Genomic DNA, 16,608 nt, shown 5'->3' with positions numbered 1-16,608 from the left:
TTTTAACAGGAGTGAGGCAGAGTGTGAGTCATTAACCCTGGGGAGGAAGGGGGCAGGGGACCAAAATGGAATCAAACAAAATGTGCAGCCTAAACCATCAACTGGTATTTGATATTGTAAAATCAGAAATCTCTCTGAACATTTAGAGATGCCTCCAATGCCACAGTGATGGAAAGTGTCTGAATTCAATTCCCTGTCCATTTGCACACAGATGAATTTAGTTGACTTAGCTGTTCAGTGGTGCAGAAGATAAAATGAGTATGAAATGACTATTTCCAGGCAGCCTAACCTGATTTGAACTGAAGCAATGTGGAAAAAAATGAAATACCCGTCCTGGGCCAGTTTTCTTCCTGCAGTCCCAGATTTTCTTTCCCAGCTTGGGGACTCTGAACTCAGACCTATTCAAGGCACTAGGATGCAATATGGTGATGAAATGGGGGAAGGGATAATGTTGATTTCCAACAGGCCTGGGCTCAACTCCTGGAGCTGTGTGACTTTGGGAAAAGTACTTCATCTTTCTGAACTCTGATTTTTCATCTGTCAGGTAGAGTTAAGCTTTATGTCATAGAGTTTACATGCATTGTCACATTGAATTCTAACAATATCCTATGAACTAGGTGTTAATCTCCTGTCTAGAATACCAAGGCTCAGAGAGGTTAATCACTTGACAAAGGGTCACACAGCTTAAAGTAGCAAAGCCAATCTTGGGTCCTGTGCTTGGAACTGCCACTGGTTCAATCTCACAATTTTCCCTCTAAGACTTCATCTGTGAGCTGGCCCAGACCCACCACCACCTGCCTGGGCTCCTGGACTGAGATGATGCTGACTACCTGTGCAAATCTCAGGAGTTTCTGACTGTTGCTTTCAAGCATTTTTTAAACTGGGCTTCAATAGAGGTCCACAGTAGATCAGTAAATTACAGACACCAGGAGTCCTTAGAAAGCTTAGGGCATAGTGAGTCTAGGTGAATGGAGGAGGAATTATTTGGAAAATGAGAGAATATTTGCACAACTTAAAGAATGTAATCAGTGTCCCTGAGTTGTACATGTAGAAATTGTTGCATTGGTATATGTTTTGTTGTGTATATTTTCAACAACAAGAAGAAGAAAGCTGATTGTGGATGGGAATGGGAACTACTGTATTTCCCCTTGATGATGATGACATTGGGTCTCTGTAGGGTCTGCCTGTAGCTAGCGTAGCTACAAAGAGTTACTTGCCATGCCTCATGCACGGGATAAAATGTTTGGAGGCAGCTTTGAGGTAGAGGGAGTGGGGGCACTGTAAGGAAGAGATAAGCTGGCTCTATGCCCCTTAGATGAAACACCTGTTATCATTCTTGAGGCTATTTTAGTGTCTTCCCTAGAGCCAAAACTCCTTTATTTGGGGGAAAAAATGCTAACCACATTGGGGCACTGATTCCAAAGTTTAAAATATCTCCAGGCTATGGGCTAACCTGGGATGTAGACCAGTGCTCTCCAAACTTGAGTGTCCCTTAGAGTCATTTGGTGAACTTGAGACAATATAGAACTTTGGATTCACTATTTGATATTTCAATAAAGGGATGAGGGCAATTTATTGCCATTGTGGCCCTAATCCTTCACCCTTCTCTTCTCTTTTCCTTGTGACTTTGACATTCCTTTCACCAAATGTTGTTGTTGTTAAGTGCTGTTGAGTCGGTTCCGACCCATAGCGACCCTGTACAGGGTTTTCGAGGGTGTAAATCTTTACGGGAGTAGAAAGCCTCATCTTTCTCCCGCGGAGCGGCTGGTAGTTTCGAACCGCTGACCTTAAGGTTCGCAGCCCGATTCGTAACCACTACGCAATAGTTAGTGTCTATTTCCCTGTCCTTTGAATCTCGTTTGAACTTGTGAATTGCTTTGGCTAAGACAATGTAGGGAAGTGATGTTGTGCCAGTGTGTGTCTGGTTCCTCTCTTCCACCTCTGCTACCATGGTGAGACCTTGCCCAGCCTAGCCTGTTAGAGGATGACAGACAATGTGGAGCCGAGCTGAGTCACCCTAGCCAAGACCATCTTAGATCAGTCAATCCTTGGCTGTATAAGCAAGTCCAGCCAAGATCAGCAGAGCCAAGCCCACATCCCTGAGAATAAATAACTTATTCTAAGCCACTGAGTTTTAATATGGCTTATTACACAGCCCAAACTACTAAGTACAGTATTCACCACAGAAAAAAAAAAAAAAAAAAGGAAAGCTTACTAGACCCTGTACATTTATTTTACAGTTTGGTATTATTTTAAATTACAACTCCATGAAGTTCAAGTTCATCATGATATTTTCAATGTTTTCATCTTTTAAATGTTTCTACTGTCTTTATCCAGCTCTACTTTTATCTGTCTTATATTTTTTTTATAAAACATTTTAAAAAATTGTTTCTTCTATCTTTATCCAGCCTATTTACGTATCTTTATTCGCTTCTGAATGAAATGTTATACAAAAATTTGTTGCTGACAAAGAAGCCTAAAACTTACCCTAGGGGACCTGCTTATTTTCCAGGTATCTGAGGATCAGAAGAGTGAAAGGAATTCCCAAGACACGTGTCGAGAGGGTATGACCAGGGACTCCATCTTCTCGACACACTTCCTCTGCTAACTGAAGCTACCTGAATAGGCACTCTTGAGAGGGTGAGATGGCACCTTCCCACTAAAGTCAGCATCACAGTGCCCTCCCCGCCCTCCCCCCTCCCCTCCACCTCGCAAAGGCAAAAGGAAATGAGTCCCAACAGCAGATGGAAACCCCTCACAGGTGTGTCTCCATAAAAAACTGCAAGGGCAGACCGCGACCTCCTTCCTGCCTCCCACCTTGATTCTTCATTTCATGCACACAATAGTCATATAATAAATACCCCACCAGATGTCTCTATTAATAAATTAGAATTCCCCAAAGGAGTGGGATGATGGAAGTGCTTTTGGGGCCCAGAGGCTCTGGAGCATTAAACAGCAGCAGTGTGCAGAAAATGAAAACTTTTTCTGGCCTTTCTTCTTCCCCACCCTCCTCTCTTCCCCCAGGATGCCAGCATAGGCAGGTGTCAGCAGGAAGTCTCTGTACAGCCCACTCAGTGAAAGAGGTTTTCATACATCCTGAAGGAAACACACTGAGGCAGGGAGGGACAGTCATACCACCAAACATTTCACATGTGCCCAGCTGGTGTCAAGGCCTTTTGGGGTGACATTCATCTCAACCAGATTAAAGGGGTACACAAAGGGTGCTGGGGTTCCTGCACATACCCCCAGGTTCCTGTTAACTTCTGCAGTCAGACAGAATTCCATTCTGTGCTTTCTCACACTTGCACTTTGCATGTGCTATTCCCTCTACTAGAACTTCTGGTCTCTTCCATGTCACTTCTTCCAGAAAGTCCTCCAATTCTGGACTCCATGCCTGCCTTTGTGCTCTCATAACTCAGTGTGATTCTATCAAAGCTACAAACATACTGGAGTATATTTGTTAGTGACAAGCTGGTGATTTGTTTATAGCTCTCATTCAACACACCCTCTCCTGGTTTTCTTCTACTTCATCTTTCAGCTATCCCTGTCTTCCTTGGTACTTAGCACACTGCCTAGTACACACCTGGCACTCAGTAAATGTTTATTTATCAATATAACACCAACAACAAAAAAGGTGGGAAGGAGGGAGAGAGGAAAGAAAGATGGACATGTAGTCTACTTCAACCTTCAACACTCAGGGAGTCTCTAAGAACATCAGGATGCCCTGGAGTCCCAAACTGCTCTCTTGTGATGCTCATACTTCTAATCGGGCATCACCTCACTGTCTCTCTCTGGCATGTCTGAGTAATACATTCACAATAGTCATCAAAAGGGTCTTACTAGTCAACAACAGAGCTTGTAGAGTATTCACATACTTTTTAGCAGTCAACTTGTTCAAAATTCCCATTTGACAGATAGAGAAACCGAGGCACAGAACAGGGAGAAGAGTTTCTCCAAGCCATCTGTTGTTGTTATTTAGTGCCACTGATTCCCTTCCAACACATAGTGCTGTATAGAGTTTCTGAGGCTATAAATCTTTGCAGAAGTGGAAAACCTCATCTTTCTCCCTTGGAGCAGCTGGTAGGTTTGAACTGCTGACCTTGTGGTTCCCAATGCAGTGCTTGTACTACAGAGCCACCATGCTCCTCCAGGCCATCTCGTTACATGTTTATCAGGGTTCAGTAAACCTGTAGAAGATTCTGGGCCTGAAGTAGTCATTTGGATTCCAAATTATGAAATTGCTAACTAATAAATAAGACAAAGTTGTCACCTACATGTGCACCTGATTTCGCTTGGCACTTTACAGTTTACAAACCTGTGAGTCTCATTTGCTCCCACCACAACCCTGTGAGGGAGGAAGGACAGGGGTTATCATGCCCACTGAACAAATGAGAGAGCCAGGGCTCAAAGAAATGAAGGCATTGCTCAAGGCCATATTGATGGTGAAGACTCAGACCTGAGCCTCCCTAACCCAGTGCTCCACCTGGGGCTCTGCGGTACTTACCCCACTGTGGGGAGGGGGCAGTGTTGAAAGTGTGCATGCAACAGGAAGACCGACTGATTTTGCAATTTACATCTCATTTATTGGTCGGAGCATTTAATCTGTCATGCATATTTAGGAAATGAATCCAATTTGAAGTGCCAATGTTGTGAAAAAGATGGGGTGGAAGGCATTTCATTGGGACACCAGATTGGCCTCTGATTACGTGAAGGAGACTGTGTATAACAGTTCAGGACATTGCCGAAGTTCTGTTCATCTTCAGCATTGATTAGCAGTGGCAGTTATTTGAGCTAACATGCTCTTTATCAAAGAACAGTGTTCCCCAGCAAAATGCTGCATAAACAAGATCACACACTGGTCTTGCTGAAATCCCACAAATTACTAATCAGAACTGAAGTTTAGACATTTAATCATTTTATCAGATTTTTTTGTTTTGTTTTTCTTTTTAATTCCATATTTGTCTTTTCTTGAGATCGGCATGTATTTTTAAAAAATCATTTGGAATTGGTTAGATATTTAACTTTGCTAATCCCTTGTTTAACCAACTCTTTTTAGGGACAAGCCACACAGATCAGAAAAGAGATAAAATAAGGCATGTAGAAAAATAAAAGCATCATAGAATACTCACTGTTCTTTATCACTGAAGGCAAAAAAATTGAGGCGGGTGAGAAAAATGAATAAAGTTAGCAAAAAATTATGATAATAATACTCATGTCATTTGGATGCAATAACCACATAGTTCAAATTACAACAGTCTGCTTCCAATTTTCCCCCATTCATCATGATGTCATTTCAGTAGATCTAAAATGATTCCTGGTGTGGTGCTGTAGAATCAGCATTCGACTGCAAACCTCAAGGGTGGCAGTTCAAACCCACCAGCTGCTCCTCAGAAACACTGTACAGGCTGACTATGAGGTAGAACTGACTTGACGGCACTTAACAACAACAACAAAATGAGTCTGTTTCATTGTAGGATTATCAGATTGACAGCTTTGATAAAATTGACCAGATCAATCTATTAACTGATTATTAATGTATTTGAATAATGACCTTTGGGTCACTACCAGGAATCACTTAGTTACAATATGACTGACCTTCATCAGTCTTGGTTTCTAGTAGTCAAACACTGGGGGTAGAAGCACATGGACACAAGACAATGAGCCTTTAACAGTAACCGGGATATCCCAAAGTAGAACTAATGTTTCCCAAAATGGGGGCACTCAGTCCTTCCGTTCTACAAAGGAAACCAGCATCTCTGTTTAGGAGGTGTATAACCGTAGGCACCCTATGCCTTCTCTTGGTGCCTCAGTTTCTACCTCCCATCGCTGGTAGGTACTCTCTGGCTCATAGACTTGAAAGCAATCTAGAAATACCAACTGTCTAAGACCAGCATTTCCTTTCATGGGTTCCCCTTGTGGAGCTAAGCCACCTCCCCTAACTAGTAAGCAAGAAGCAGGAGGATTCACCTTTTTCATATTTCCTTGCTAGTTCCAAACATAATTATTAGATTCAAGGAAGTGAGGGAGGCAGACATTTGAACATCACTAAAGCAGTAAGGGTATCTGGCTGTTGTTGTGTGCAGTTGAGTTGGTTAAGACTCATAGCGACCCTGTATAGACTCCCAACAAGATGCGTAGGCTCAGCGGCAGCAGCAATGGGCTCAAGCACCCCAATTGTGAGGATGGTCCAAGACTGGGTAGTGTTTTTTTCTGTTGTGCATTGGGTCGCTATGAGTTAGAATCAACTTGATGGCACCTAACAACAACAACAACAACAGCATAGGGTTTCTAAGGCTGGTGGGTTTGAACTGCTGACTTTGTGGTTAGCAGTCTAGTGCTTATCTACAGTGCCACACCAAGGCTCATGTGTATCTGACTCTTATTGTTGTTGTGAAGTGCTATCGAGTTGGTTCCAACCCATGGAGACCCTATATAGGGTTTCCAAGGAGTAGATGGTGACTTTGAACCGCCGACCTTGCTGTTCAAACAGCTTTATAGTCTGACACATTAACCCATAGTGCCACACCAGGACACTGTGTATCTGACTAGGCAGCAGTTAATCAAGAGTTATTGTTGTTAAGTGCCTTTGAGTCAGTTTTGACTCATAGCAACCCTACATAGGGGTTCTGAGGAGCAGCTAGTGAACTTCAACTGCTGGCCTTGAGGTTCAAATCAACCTGGCAGTCCAGCGCAGTAACCCACAGTACCACACCAAGACTCCTAATTAAGAGCAGATTCCTTCAGTGACTAGAGGAAGACATTAGAAGTGTCTGCATGGATACCCCACCACTGCAGCATGTGGGAGGACTATAATTCACACATTAGCACTTATTGGGAAATCATTTTAATATCAGAAGAAAGTACAGTAGCAATGAAACCAATCTCCATGCAGCCAGAATGCCAAGACATTTCACAGGTGCCCAGGAGCACTGTAATGAAACGGCATCCAGACGATTTGAATAATTTTAATTTAATTCTAAGTCAATTTGTTTGACTTCATATCTACTAAAGTCAACTCTGATGGATGTGATTTTAATTAACTGACATTTCATAAATAAAATAAATATCCCCCTCCCCCAATCCACCCTTCAGGCAACTGTTTATCTTACAGAGACACATTTTTCTGCTGAAGGAATATTCTCTGCAAGATAAATTTGGTTCCAGGAGGACATCATGGGAAGGGCTTTAGAAGCCAGGAGTTTATTTTTGATAAAGGAAACCACATACTTAGGCAGTATCTTCAAAACTGTAAAATTCAAGAGTGAATGGGAGCTCAAAAAAATACTAATTTTTGTTGTTTTTAAGTGCCCTTGAGTGGTTTCTGACTCATAGTGACCCAGGATAGAGTTTCAGAGGAGTGGCTGGTGGGCTTGAACTTCTGACCTTGTGGTTAACAGATTAGTGTTTTTCCTACAGCACCATGCCAGGACTTTCATTTTAGTGAACAAATCCATAATAAAGAGATGAAGGGAGAGTAAAGCCCTCTGATTATAAAAGAAATAAAAAACACCCGTAAAACTCATACAACTGGAGGACATTTTAGATAAAAATAGTTATGTGCCGTGGAGTCGATCCCGACTCATAGTGACCCTATATGGGTTTTCAAGGCTCATAGTGACCCTGTATAGGGTTTTCAAGGCTGTAAATCTTTACTGGAGCAGAAAGCCTCATCTTTCTCCCATGCAACCACTGGTAGTTTCAAACTACTCACCCTGAGGTTAGCAGCCTGACTTGTAACCACTATGCTACCAGAGCTCCTTTTAGATAGAAATAGTAAACAGAAAGAAGGCTTTTGCTTTGGAGAGTATGGGTAGACTCTATATTCTTCACCTATATATAACTGTTGTTGTTAAATGCTGTCAAGTCAGTTCCAACTCATAGTGACTCTGTTTAGGGTTTCCGAGGAATGGCTGATGGGTTTGAACCACCGACTTTATGGCTCAAACTGACCTTGCAGTTCAGTGTATTATTCGGCAGTGCCACACCAAGTTCTAGAAAAACCAGGTTCTTGATAAACTAAAACAAATATTTTTAAATGAAATCTTGAAATTGATAGAAAGTAAAGGAATTTTCCAAGATCCCTCTCCCTTGCAAAACTTGTTGTTGTTGTTAAGTGCCTTTGAGTCGCTTCCAACCCATAGTGACCCTGTATGGGGTTTCCGAGGGTGTAAATCCTTACGGGAGTAGAAAGCCTCATCTTTCTCCCACAGAGTGGCTGGTAATTTTGAACCGCTGACCTTAAGGTTCGCAGCCTGATTCGTAACCACTACGCTACCACAGCTCCTTGCAAAACTAATAAACAAAAAAATCAATATAATGGACTTGAACAAGGTAAAAAAAACTTCTCCCCTTCAAAGACTATGTAATGAAACAAGAAAAGGCAAGTCATAGTCAGGAAGAAAATATTTGTAAAATGTAGATTTAACAAGGGTTTGTATTGGTAATATATAAAGAATTTGTAACACAAATAAGAAAATAAATTATTTAATTTTAAAATAGGAAAGAGAGTCCCTAGGACCATCAAGGGAGAAGAGCAGAGAGCGGGACCATACCCAGAGAAGCAGTGATGCCTGAAATGGAGCCAAAGATGATGACGTGGAGCTATGGAGCAGCTGGAGACTTTAGATCCAGAGAGGGAGAGTGACTGTGTGCTGAAGACCTGGGGGGCACGGGGGAAGGATTGCATGGAGGGGATTGTAACCATGGCAATGAGACAATATATGATAGAATGAATGTAAAACTAATGTTCTCCCATGTATACTATCACATAATTCACAATAAATCATAAAAAAAAAAATAGGAAAGAGATTTGAATAGACATTGCACCAAAGAGGTTCTATGAATGGCAAAATGTACATGAGAAGAGTATTAGCATCATTAGTCATTAGAAAATGCAAATTAGAATGACAATGAAATGCTATTACATGCACTAGTATGGTTAAAATTAAAAGGATAGATAATGCCACGCGTTGGTGAGGATGTAGAGAAACTGGAACTCTCGTCCAATTCTGGTTGAAATTTAAAATGGTGCAATTAATTTGGAAATCAGTTTGGAAGTCCCTTTAAAAGTTAAATCTCTACCATTTACTTGACTAAGTAATGGGCTCAAACATAGCAATGATTTTGAGGTTGATACAGAACCAGGTAGTGTTTTATTCTGTTGTGCATGAGGTTGCTATGAGTTGGTACCGACTCGATGGCACCTAACCACAATATCACTTGGTTAAGACATTTCCTGCCTAGGTATTCTCAAGAGAAATAAAAGTATATGGCCACAATACAATAGAAATAAATACCAACAACAATAAAAAGAATCCCCAAATATTTGGAAATTTAAAAATATATCTTTAAATAAATCCTAGGACAAAGAAGAAACCATAGGGAAATTTGAAAATGCATTGTTATTGCTGTTAAGTACCATAGAGTCAGTTCTGACTCACAGCAACCCTGTATAAGGTTTCCAAAGAGTGGCTGGTGGGTTTGAACCACTGATTCTGTGGTTAGCAGTTCAGTGCTTATCCTACAGTGCCACACCAGGACTCCAACTGAGAAATAACTCGAATGCTACATATTGAAACTTGTGGGATGTTTTGCAGTGGTACTTTGTGGGAAATTCATGTCTCATTGTTGATATTCAAAAAGAAAGGAGACATATTAATGAGGTAAAAAATACAACCCAAGAAGTTAGAGAGTCACAGAATAAGCTCCAGAAAAGAGGAAAGAACAATCTAACAATGAACAGGAAATAGTAAACAATGGGGCATTAAAGAATATTGAATGACAGACAGAAAGATTCCCTTTTCATTCTCCTTTTCAACCTTCTGATAACCACAGGAGAAAGTCTCCGTTTGGAGCTAATTACTCTTTAACACATCTCTGTCCTTTGTGGACCCCAGTTTATAACAAATGGAGACCAGGTCTGAGGCTCAGCTTGGGGAGCCATAGTACAAGGGGTCTGCACACAGTTCATGGAACACTTCTCTTTTAATTCCATGTTTCCACACATTTTTTGAAGCCCCTTGTAGGTAGCTAGAATTTAATAATGTTTTTTCCTTTCAATTATATTTATTTTTAATAATTAGCTTTGTTTGTGAAAAGCATGGAATGGTTTTCTCCTTACACTGTGATATAAAATTTCCCTGTAAAAATAAGTGTTTATGGTTTTTTTCTTTTAAGTAACTCAGTTTAAAGAAAACAGTAATAGTGATGTTTCATTAAAAACAAAACAAACCCATAAAATGTCATGTTAATTCTGGGTCATAGCGACCCTATAGGGCAGTCGAACTGCTGCCCTATAGGGTTCCCAAGGCTGTGATCTTTAAGGTATTGGACTGCCACACCTTTCTCCTATATACAGAGTACCTGGTGGGTTCAAACTGTTGACCTTTTACGGTTAGCAGCCAAGAGTTTGACTGTTGCGCCACCAGGGCTGTGAAAGAAGTGCTCAAATGATGAAGGTTAGGGGAACACTGGTCTACAATAAGGGGAAATATTTATTCTGAAACCTTGTCCACGTTCCCTGAGTAAGCCACAATGATTGGCATATAGCCAGACTCTGACATTCATTCTTTTCTCAAAAATGATCATAACCTTAACTGTTTAACCCAGAATTTAAATTCCAAAACTAGTTCCCCAATACTACTCAACATAAAAACCAGTGTTGATTTTAAGTGCCATCGAGTCAGTTCTGACTCATAGCAACCCTATACAGGGTGTCTGAAGAGTGGCTGATAGGTTTGAACTGCCAATCTTGTGGTTAGCAGTCCAGTGCTTATCTTATAGCACCACACCAGGACCTCAAAAAACCACACAGGCCACAATTAAAGGACCAAGGATGATTAAGTGGGATGGGTTAATAACAAACATGAGACAAGTGAATGAGATTATTGGAAAGATGGGAATGGTGGGGACGGAAAATTGAAGAGTCATGCCCATTGTAAAGACAATGGCTGATACTTAGTTCATACTGAACTCTTGGCACAGAAAAATGCTTGCTCAGTGTTGCCAGGTCTTTTGATTTTCCATTGAGAAGCCAGAAATCTGGACTGTTATTGAAAATCGTGCCATTTTTAAATGATGAAGATAAAAACATAAATTAAAAAATCCAGTTCCGCAAGTAAGAATCAGCCTTTGGGCTGCCAGTTTGAAGCCTGTGAGCTAGTCCAAGTCTCTTATTTGACTAATAAAGAAACTGAGGTCCAGAAGGAGAAAGAACTTCACCTGTGGTCACATAGTAAATTAGGTCAAACCAGAACTAGAACCCTGGTCTGTTGACCACCTGGTCAATGCTCTTTTAGGACCCTTTTAATTTGGAGCACGGTACTCAGAATTAAACTGTGTTAGGGAGCCCTGGTGTGGTGCTATAGAATAAGCAATGGACTGCTAAACCGAAAGCAAACTGCAAAATTTGGCAGTTCAAACCACCAGTTGCTCCTTGAAAACTCTATAAACAGGATTACTATGAGTTAGAACTGATTCAACAGCACTTAATAGCCACAACATTCCTCCCTTGGAAGCCATAGGGTTTCCTAGACTATAGGGTAAGCACTAGACTGCTAACCATAAAGCAGGTGGTTCAAACCCACCAGTCACTCCCCAGAAACCCTACACAGTCTCACTATGAGTCCAAACTAACTGGACAACACTTTATAACAACATTTCTCAATTGCAAGGCAGTAGAACCAATGTAGAAGTTTTCATGACAAATTTCTCACTAGGTTTCTTTTCTCCCATCCCAGGAAAGGAATTTTTTTCCTCCTTTAGGTGTAGAATGGTCAGGCCATCCATGACCCCAAACAAGCCACTCACAGAAAAACCCAGAAACTTACTTTGATTGAAGGGGTCGGTCGCTGGAATACATCCAGCGGTTGGAGCTGTTGCTGAGCACAGTGTCAGTCATGGCTGAAGTCTAGTCCTCCTGAAAAACACCAACCCAGAGAACATATCACTCACTCATTTGACCACTCCTTATTTCTTAAGCCCTTACTATGTGCCAAACACTCTAGGGGCATACAGAGAAGAGAAGAAAGGAAACTTCATTTGGCTTCTCCATTTTCTAGATGGGGAAACTAGAAACCCAAGAGGCTGAAACTCACAGCTACATAGTGGTAGAACTGGTCCAGGACAGAGAGCTTCCTCCCTTAAATCCAAGTTCTTCCCAATTCACTGTTCCTCCAAGGCTCATTTTCTTTTTCTTGTTTTAATTCACTACATCTAAGCCATCAAAAAATCCTGTTGTCTTGGTCTTCAAAATAGACTCAGGATTGGTCCATTTCTTCTTGCCTACACTGCTGCTATCTGGGTCTAAACCACTACTACCTCCGTCCAACTTACTGCAGTGGTCTTCTCCTCTCTGGTTTCTGTGCATCTACCCTTGACCTGTTGTAGTCCATGGTTCTTTAAAAAATCAAAATCACAGTATGTAAAACTGGCATGATCACCATTAAACAGAGTTCCTATAAGATCCAGCAATTCCGCTCCTAGGTGTAGCCCCAAGAGAAATGAAAACATATAGCCACACAATAATTTGGGCACAAATATTTATAGCAGCATTATTCATAATACCGCCAAAGTGGAAACACCCCACACATTCATCAACTGATGGATGGCTAAACAAACTGTGGTCTATCCATACAATGGAACACTACGCAGCAATCAAAAGAAATGAAGTATTGATTCATGCTACAACACGGACGAACCTTGACAACATTATGCTGAGTAAAAGAAGCCAGTTACAAAAGGCCATATATTGTATAATTCCCTTAATATGAAATGCCCAGAATGGGCAAGCCCTTAGAGACAGAAAGCAGACTAGTTATGGCCTAGGATTGGGGGGATGGGGGGGTGATCACTAAGGGGTTATTGTTACTGTTGTTGTTGAGAGCCTCAGTACCCTCTTACTCATATTCTGACTCAGCAGAACTGCCTCCGTAGAATTTCCTAGGCCACAATATTTTTTGTGTGTGTTTTTAAAAAGCTAAAGTGGATAGAAATACTTTTTTAAAAAAAAAAAATTTTTTTTAAGGTTTTTATTGTGGATTGAGTGAAAGTTTACAGGGCACATTATCAATTTCACATTTAACCATTCATATGACTTGTTTCATTACATTGATTATAATCCCCTCCATACAACATCAGTTAACAGTGTTTCTCTCTATCTTCTTGAGCTTTTTTTTGGGGGGGTGGGGAGGTTGGAGGGAGGGGCAGAAACTTTGCCTTTTTGGAATTTACAGTCTCGGCTTTTAGGGAAGGTTTTTAACATTTATCTGTGGATATCCAGGGCTCATGTATGCGATTACTAACAAGCATAACTGAATAATCAGATGAGGGACAGTTTGCTATGTCTGCTAGGTGGCTAAAGTCTGATTCTCAGAGCCTATGGTTTGGATGGTCTGCAACGCTTGGGCCCACAGGGACTTGAACTCCTGACCGGGTCTGCACGGTCTGCATCAGATTCCCCCTTATTTATTATTTGTTTAAGGGACGCTGCCTGTCTTAGGCTAGGCTACAATATTTATGGAAGCAGATTGCCAGCTCTTACTCCCATAGAGTCACTAAGTGGATTTGAACTGCTAACCTTTCAGTTAGCAGCTGAGAACTTAACCACTACACCACAGGGCTCCTTAACTAATGACTGCAGGATTTCTTTTTTGAGTAATGCAAATCTCCTAAAATTGATTGCAATGGTGAATACACAGCTCCGCAAACATAGTTTCCACGTTTTGTGAGTGAATTATGTGGTATGAGAATTATATCTCAAGAGGATTGTTTTGGAGTCCTGGTGTGGTGCTGTAGGACAAGTACTGGACTGCTAACTGTAAGGTCAATGGTTCAAACCCACCAGCTGCTCTTCCGAAACCCTATCCAGGGTCGCTAAGAGTTGGAACTGACTTGATGGCTCTTAACAACAAAACAAGATTATTTTTTTAAATGGTGCCACCATATTAGAAAACTGTTTGGTAGTGTCTACTAAAGATAAATATTTATCTACCTTCTGACCCAGATATTCTACCCTCGGGGTTACACCTACAAGAAAAGTACTAATGTTCTAAGACATGTGCAAGGATGTTCATGGCAGCTTCGTTCATTATAGGCAAACCCAAAAACTATCCAAATGTCCTTCAATGAGAAAGTGGATAAATACATGTGGTGTGACCATCCATAGAGTTGAGTACTGATCCGCAATAAGAGACAAACTGTTGATAAGTAGTTTATGCTGATAGTAACAGATCTCACAGAAATGATGTTTCGTGATAGAAGTCAGATACAAAAATATACATTGAGCAACAACGTTTACATGAAGTTTTAACACAGCCATCATTATATGATGTGAAAGAAATCAGATAAATTCATCATTGTCTTTGGGGAGAGTATTGCTTGGGGAGGGGCATTAGGGATTTCTGTGAGGTGAAAATGTCTTGTGCCTTAATCTGGGTGGTGGTTAAACAGCTGTGTACATGTGTAAAGACTTATCAAGCTAAATACTTAAGATTTGTCACTCTATATCCTTCACAGTGTGTGTTTCTCCAATAATAATAAGAACACAGAGTTCCCTCCATCCCCAAAGAAATAAGTCAGTTTATGACCTCCTTTTGCTCAAGAGTCTTCAATGACTTCCCACTGCTCCTAGAATAAAATCCAAACTCTTTAGCACTATCTTGTGCCCCATGACCTCCCACTTCTCTCTGCCTACCTACCCTTTGCCCCTCAGACTCTTCTCCAGCCTCACAGATCTTCTGGCTGCTCCTTGAACATGCCACATACTTTCTCAGTTGTCCTTTCTTCTTTCCTCTGCCTGGAACTTTCCCAGAAGCTACTGGTCAGCTCATTCTCTCCCTTTGTTCAGTTCTATTCTCCAGTGCCCCCTCCACAAAGAGCCCACCCCTGACCACTCATTTAAAATGAGATCCACCCCAACTCTAGCTTCCTTTGCCTTGATTAGCTTTCTTCATATCTCTTACCACTGTCCAAATGTATAAAAAACCCAAATTCACTGCCATCAAGCCAATTCTGACTCATAGAGGCCCTGTAAGTCAGAGTAAAACTGCCCTGTAGGATTTCCAAGGCTGTCAATCTATATGGGAGCAGACAGTCTCATCTTTGTTCTGAGGAACAGCTGGGATGTTTGAAGCACCAATCTTGTCTCTTTGAGTACACACACACACAGTTGGTGGTAACATTGGAACACGTTTTGTCCATACTTGTGAAGTTAAGTCTATAAGGAAAATGAAGATGTGATCTGATAGGATCTACAAAATGTATTGCTGTTGTTATTAAGTGCCGTCTGGTGGATTCTGACTCATAACAACCCTGTATAGGGTTTCCAAGGAGCAGCTGATATAATATGTCTTATGTATATTTTTTATTTGCCTCCAGTTTGACTCCCCCCTGCTAAATATGTAAGCTCCTTGCTGAACTTCTTTCTATTTTGTTCACTGCGTCCTCTCCAGTATGTAGCACAGTGTTTTTAAGTGCCATTAAGTCAGTTCCAGCTCATAGCAACCCTGGATAGGGTTTCTGAGGGTGGCTGATGGGTTGAACTGCCAACTTTGTGGCTTGCAGTCCAGAGCTTACCCTACCCTTCCACACCAGGGCTCACAGTGTTTTTGTTGTTGTTAAGTGCTAGTGAGTCAGTTCCAACTCATAGCAACCTTGTATAGGGTTTCCGAGCAGCAGCTAATGAGCTTGAACCACTAACCCTGAGGTTCAAGATGACCTTGCAGTCCAGTGAATTAACCCACAGTGCCATACCAGGACTCCTTAGAGCTCACATGTTGTTGTTAAGTGCCATCAAGTTGGTTCCAACTAATAGCAACCCTGTATAGGGTTTCCAAGGAGTGGCTGGTGAGTTTGGACCGCCAACCTTGCAGTTTAAACTGACTTTGCAGAGCTGAACTCACATAGACGTCACTTAATAAATTGTTTTTGAATAAGTGACTGAGTTCCCACTAACACTACATAAACCTAACTGAAATTGTCCATGTTTTCTCTTACATACTGTCTGAACCATCCCCCCGCCCACACACTCACACATATAGACAGGACTAGTCAGAGTAAAGGGAATGAGGCCATGGAGGTTACATTTAAATATATACACACAAACAGGGAGTGTATAATTGTAGCTGGTGGGCCCTGGTCTCCTGGAATGTTTGGTTACAAACAGCGTCTTCTTTTCATTTTGAGGGTAGGGTGGCAAGGGGTAGAAGCAAAAAGTTAGGGTTAGGATTTTGGCTAGGCCTAGGATTTTGTTTCGTGTTTGCATTATGGTTATGATTAGGGCTTTTGTTAGGGATAGAAGTTGGGATAGGACCAAGAGTAAGGTTTAGTCTAGTTTAAGAGTTATGGTTGCTGGTTGTGTGCCACCAAGTCAGTTTTGACTCATAGCCACCCTGTATAGGGTTTCTGAAGCTGTAAATCTTTACAGGAATGGAAAGTCTCAGCTTTCTTCCATGGAACCACTGGTAGATTCGAACTGTTCACCTAGTGGCTAGCATTCCAGCTCGTAATCCACTATACAACCAGGGTTCCTTTTAAGGGTTATAGTTAGATTTTTTTTTTTCTTTCCTGAAATCTACTTGATTTCCATTTTATTTGGAAGTTCTGTGACTA

General features: G+C 41.3%; 1 protein-coding gene across 1 annotated transcript in view; it reads right to left on the bottom strand.

The window, feature by feature from the left end:
- The window catches only part of RPH3A (rabphilin 3A homolog (mouse)), an 83,764-nt gene extending 71,862 nt beyond the window's left edge, over positions 1-11,902 (bottom strand). Inside the window, exons 1-2 of the mRNA XM_006870508.1 lie at positions 11,829-11,902; positions 5,130-5,141 (exon numbers count right to left, since the gene is read on the bottom strand). Of these exons, the coding sequence (XP_006870570.1) occupies positions 5,130-5,141; positions 11,829-11,899 (83 nt within the window). The 5' untranslated portion in view covers positions 11,900-11,902. The remainder of the gene's footprint in view (positions 1-5,129; positions 5,142-11,828) is intronic.
- Positions 11,903-16,608: the final 4,706 nt, after the last annotated feature.

This window comes from Chrysochloris asiatica, unplaced genomic scaffold (genome assembly GCF_000296735.1).
Source record: "Chrysochloris asiatica unplaced genomic scaffold, ChrAsi1.0 scaffold00142, whole genome shotgun sequence".
NCBI lineage: Eukaryota > Metazoa > Chordata > Mammalia > Afrosoricida > Chrysochloridae > Chrysochloris > Chrysochloris asiatica.
The sequence above is the reverse complement of the archived record's forward strand: the minus strand, read 5'-3'. Positions and strand labels throughout refer to the sequence as shown.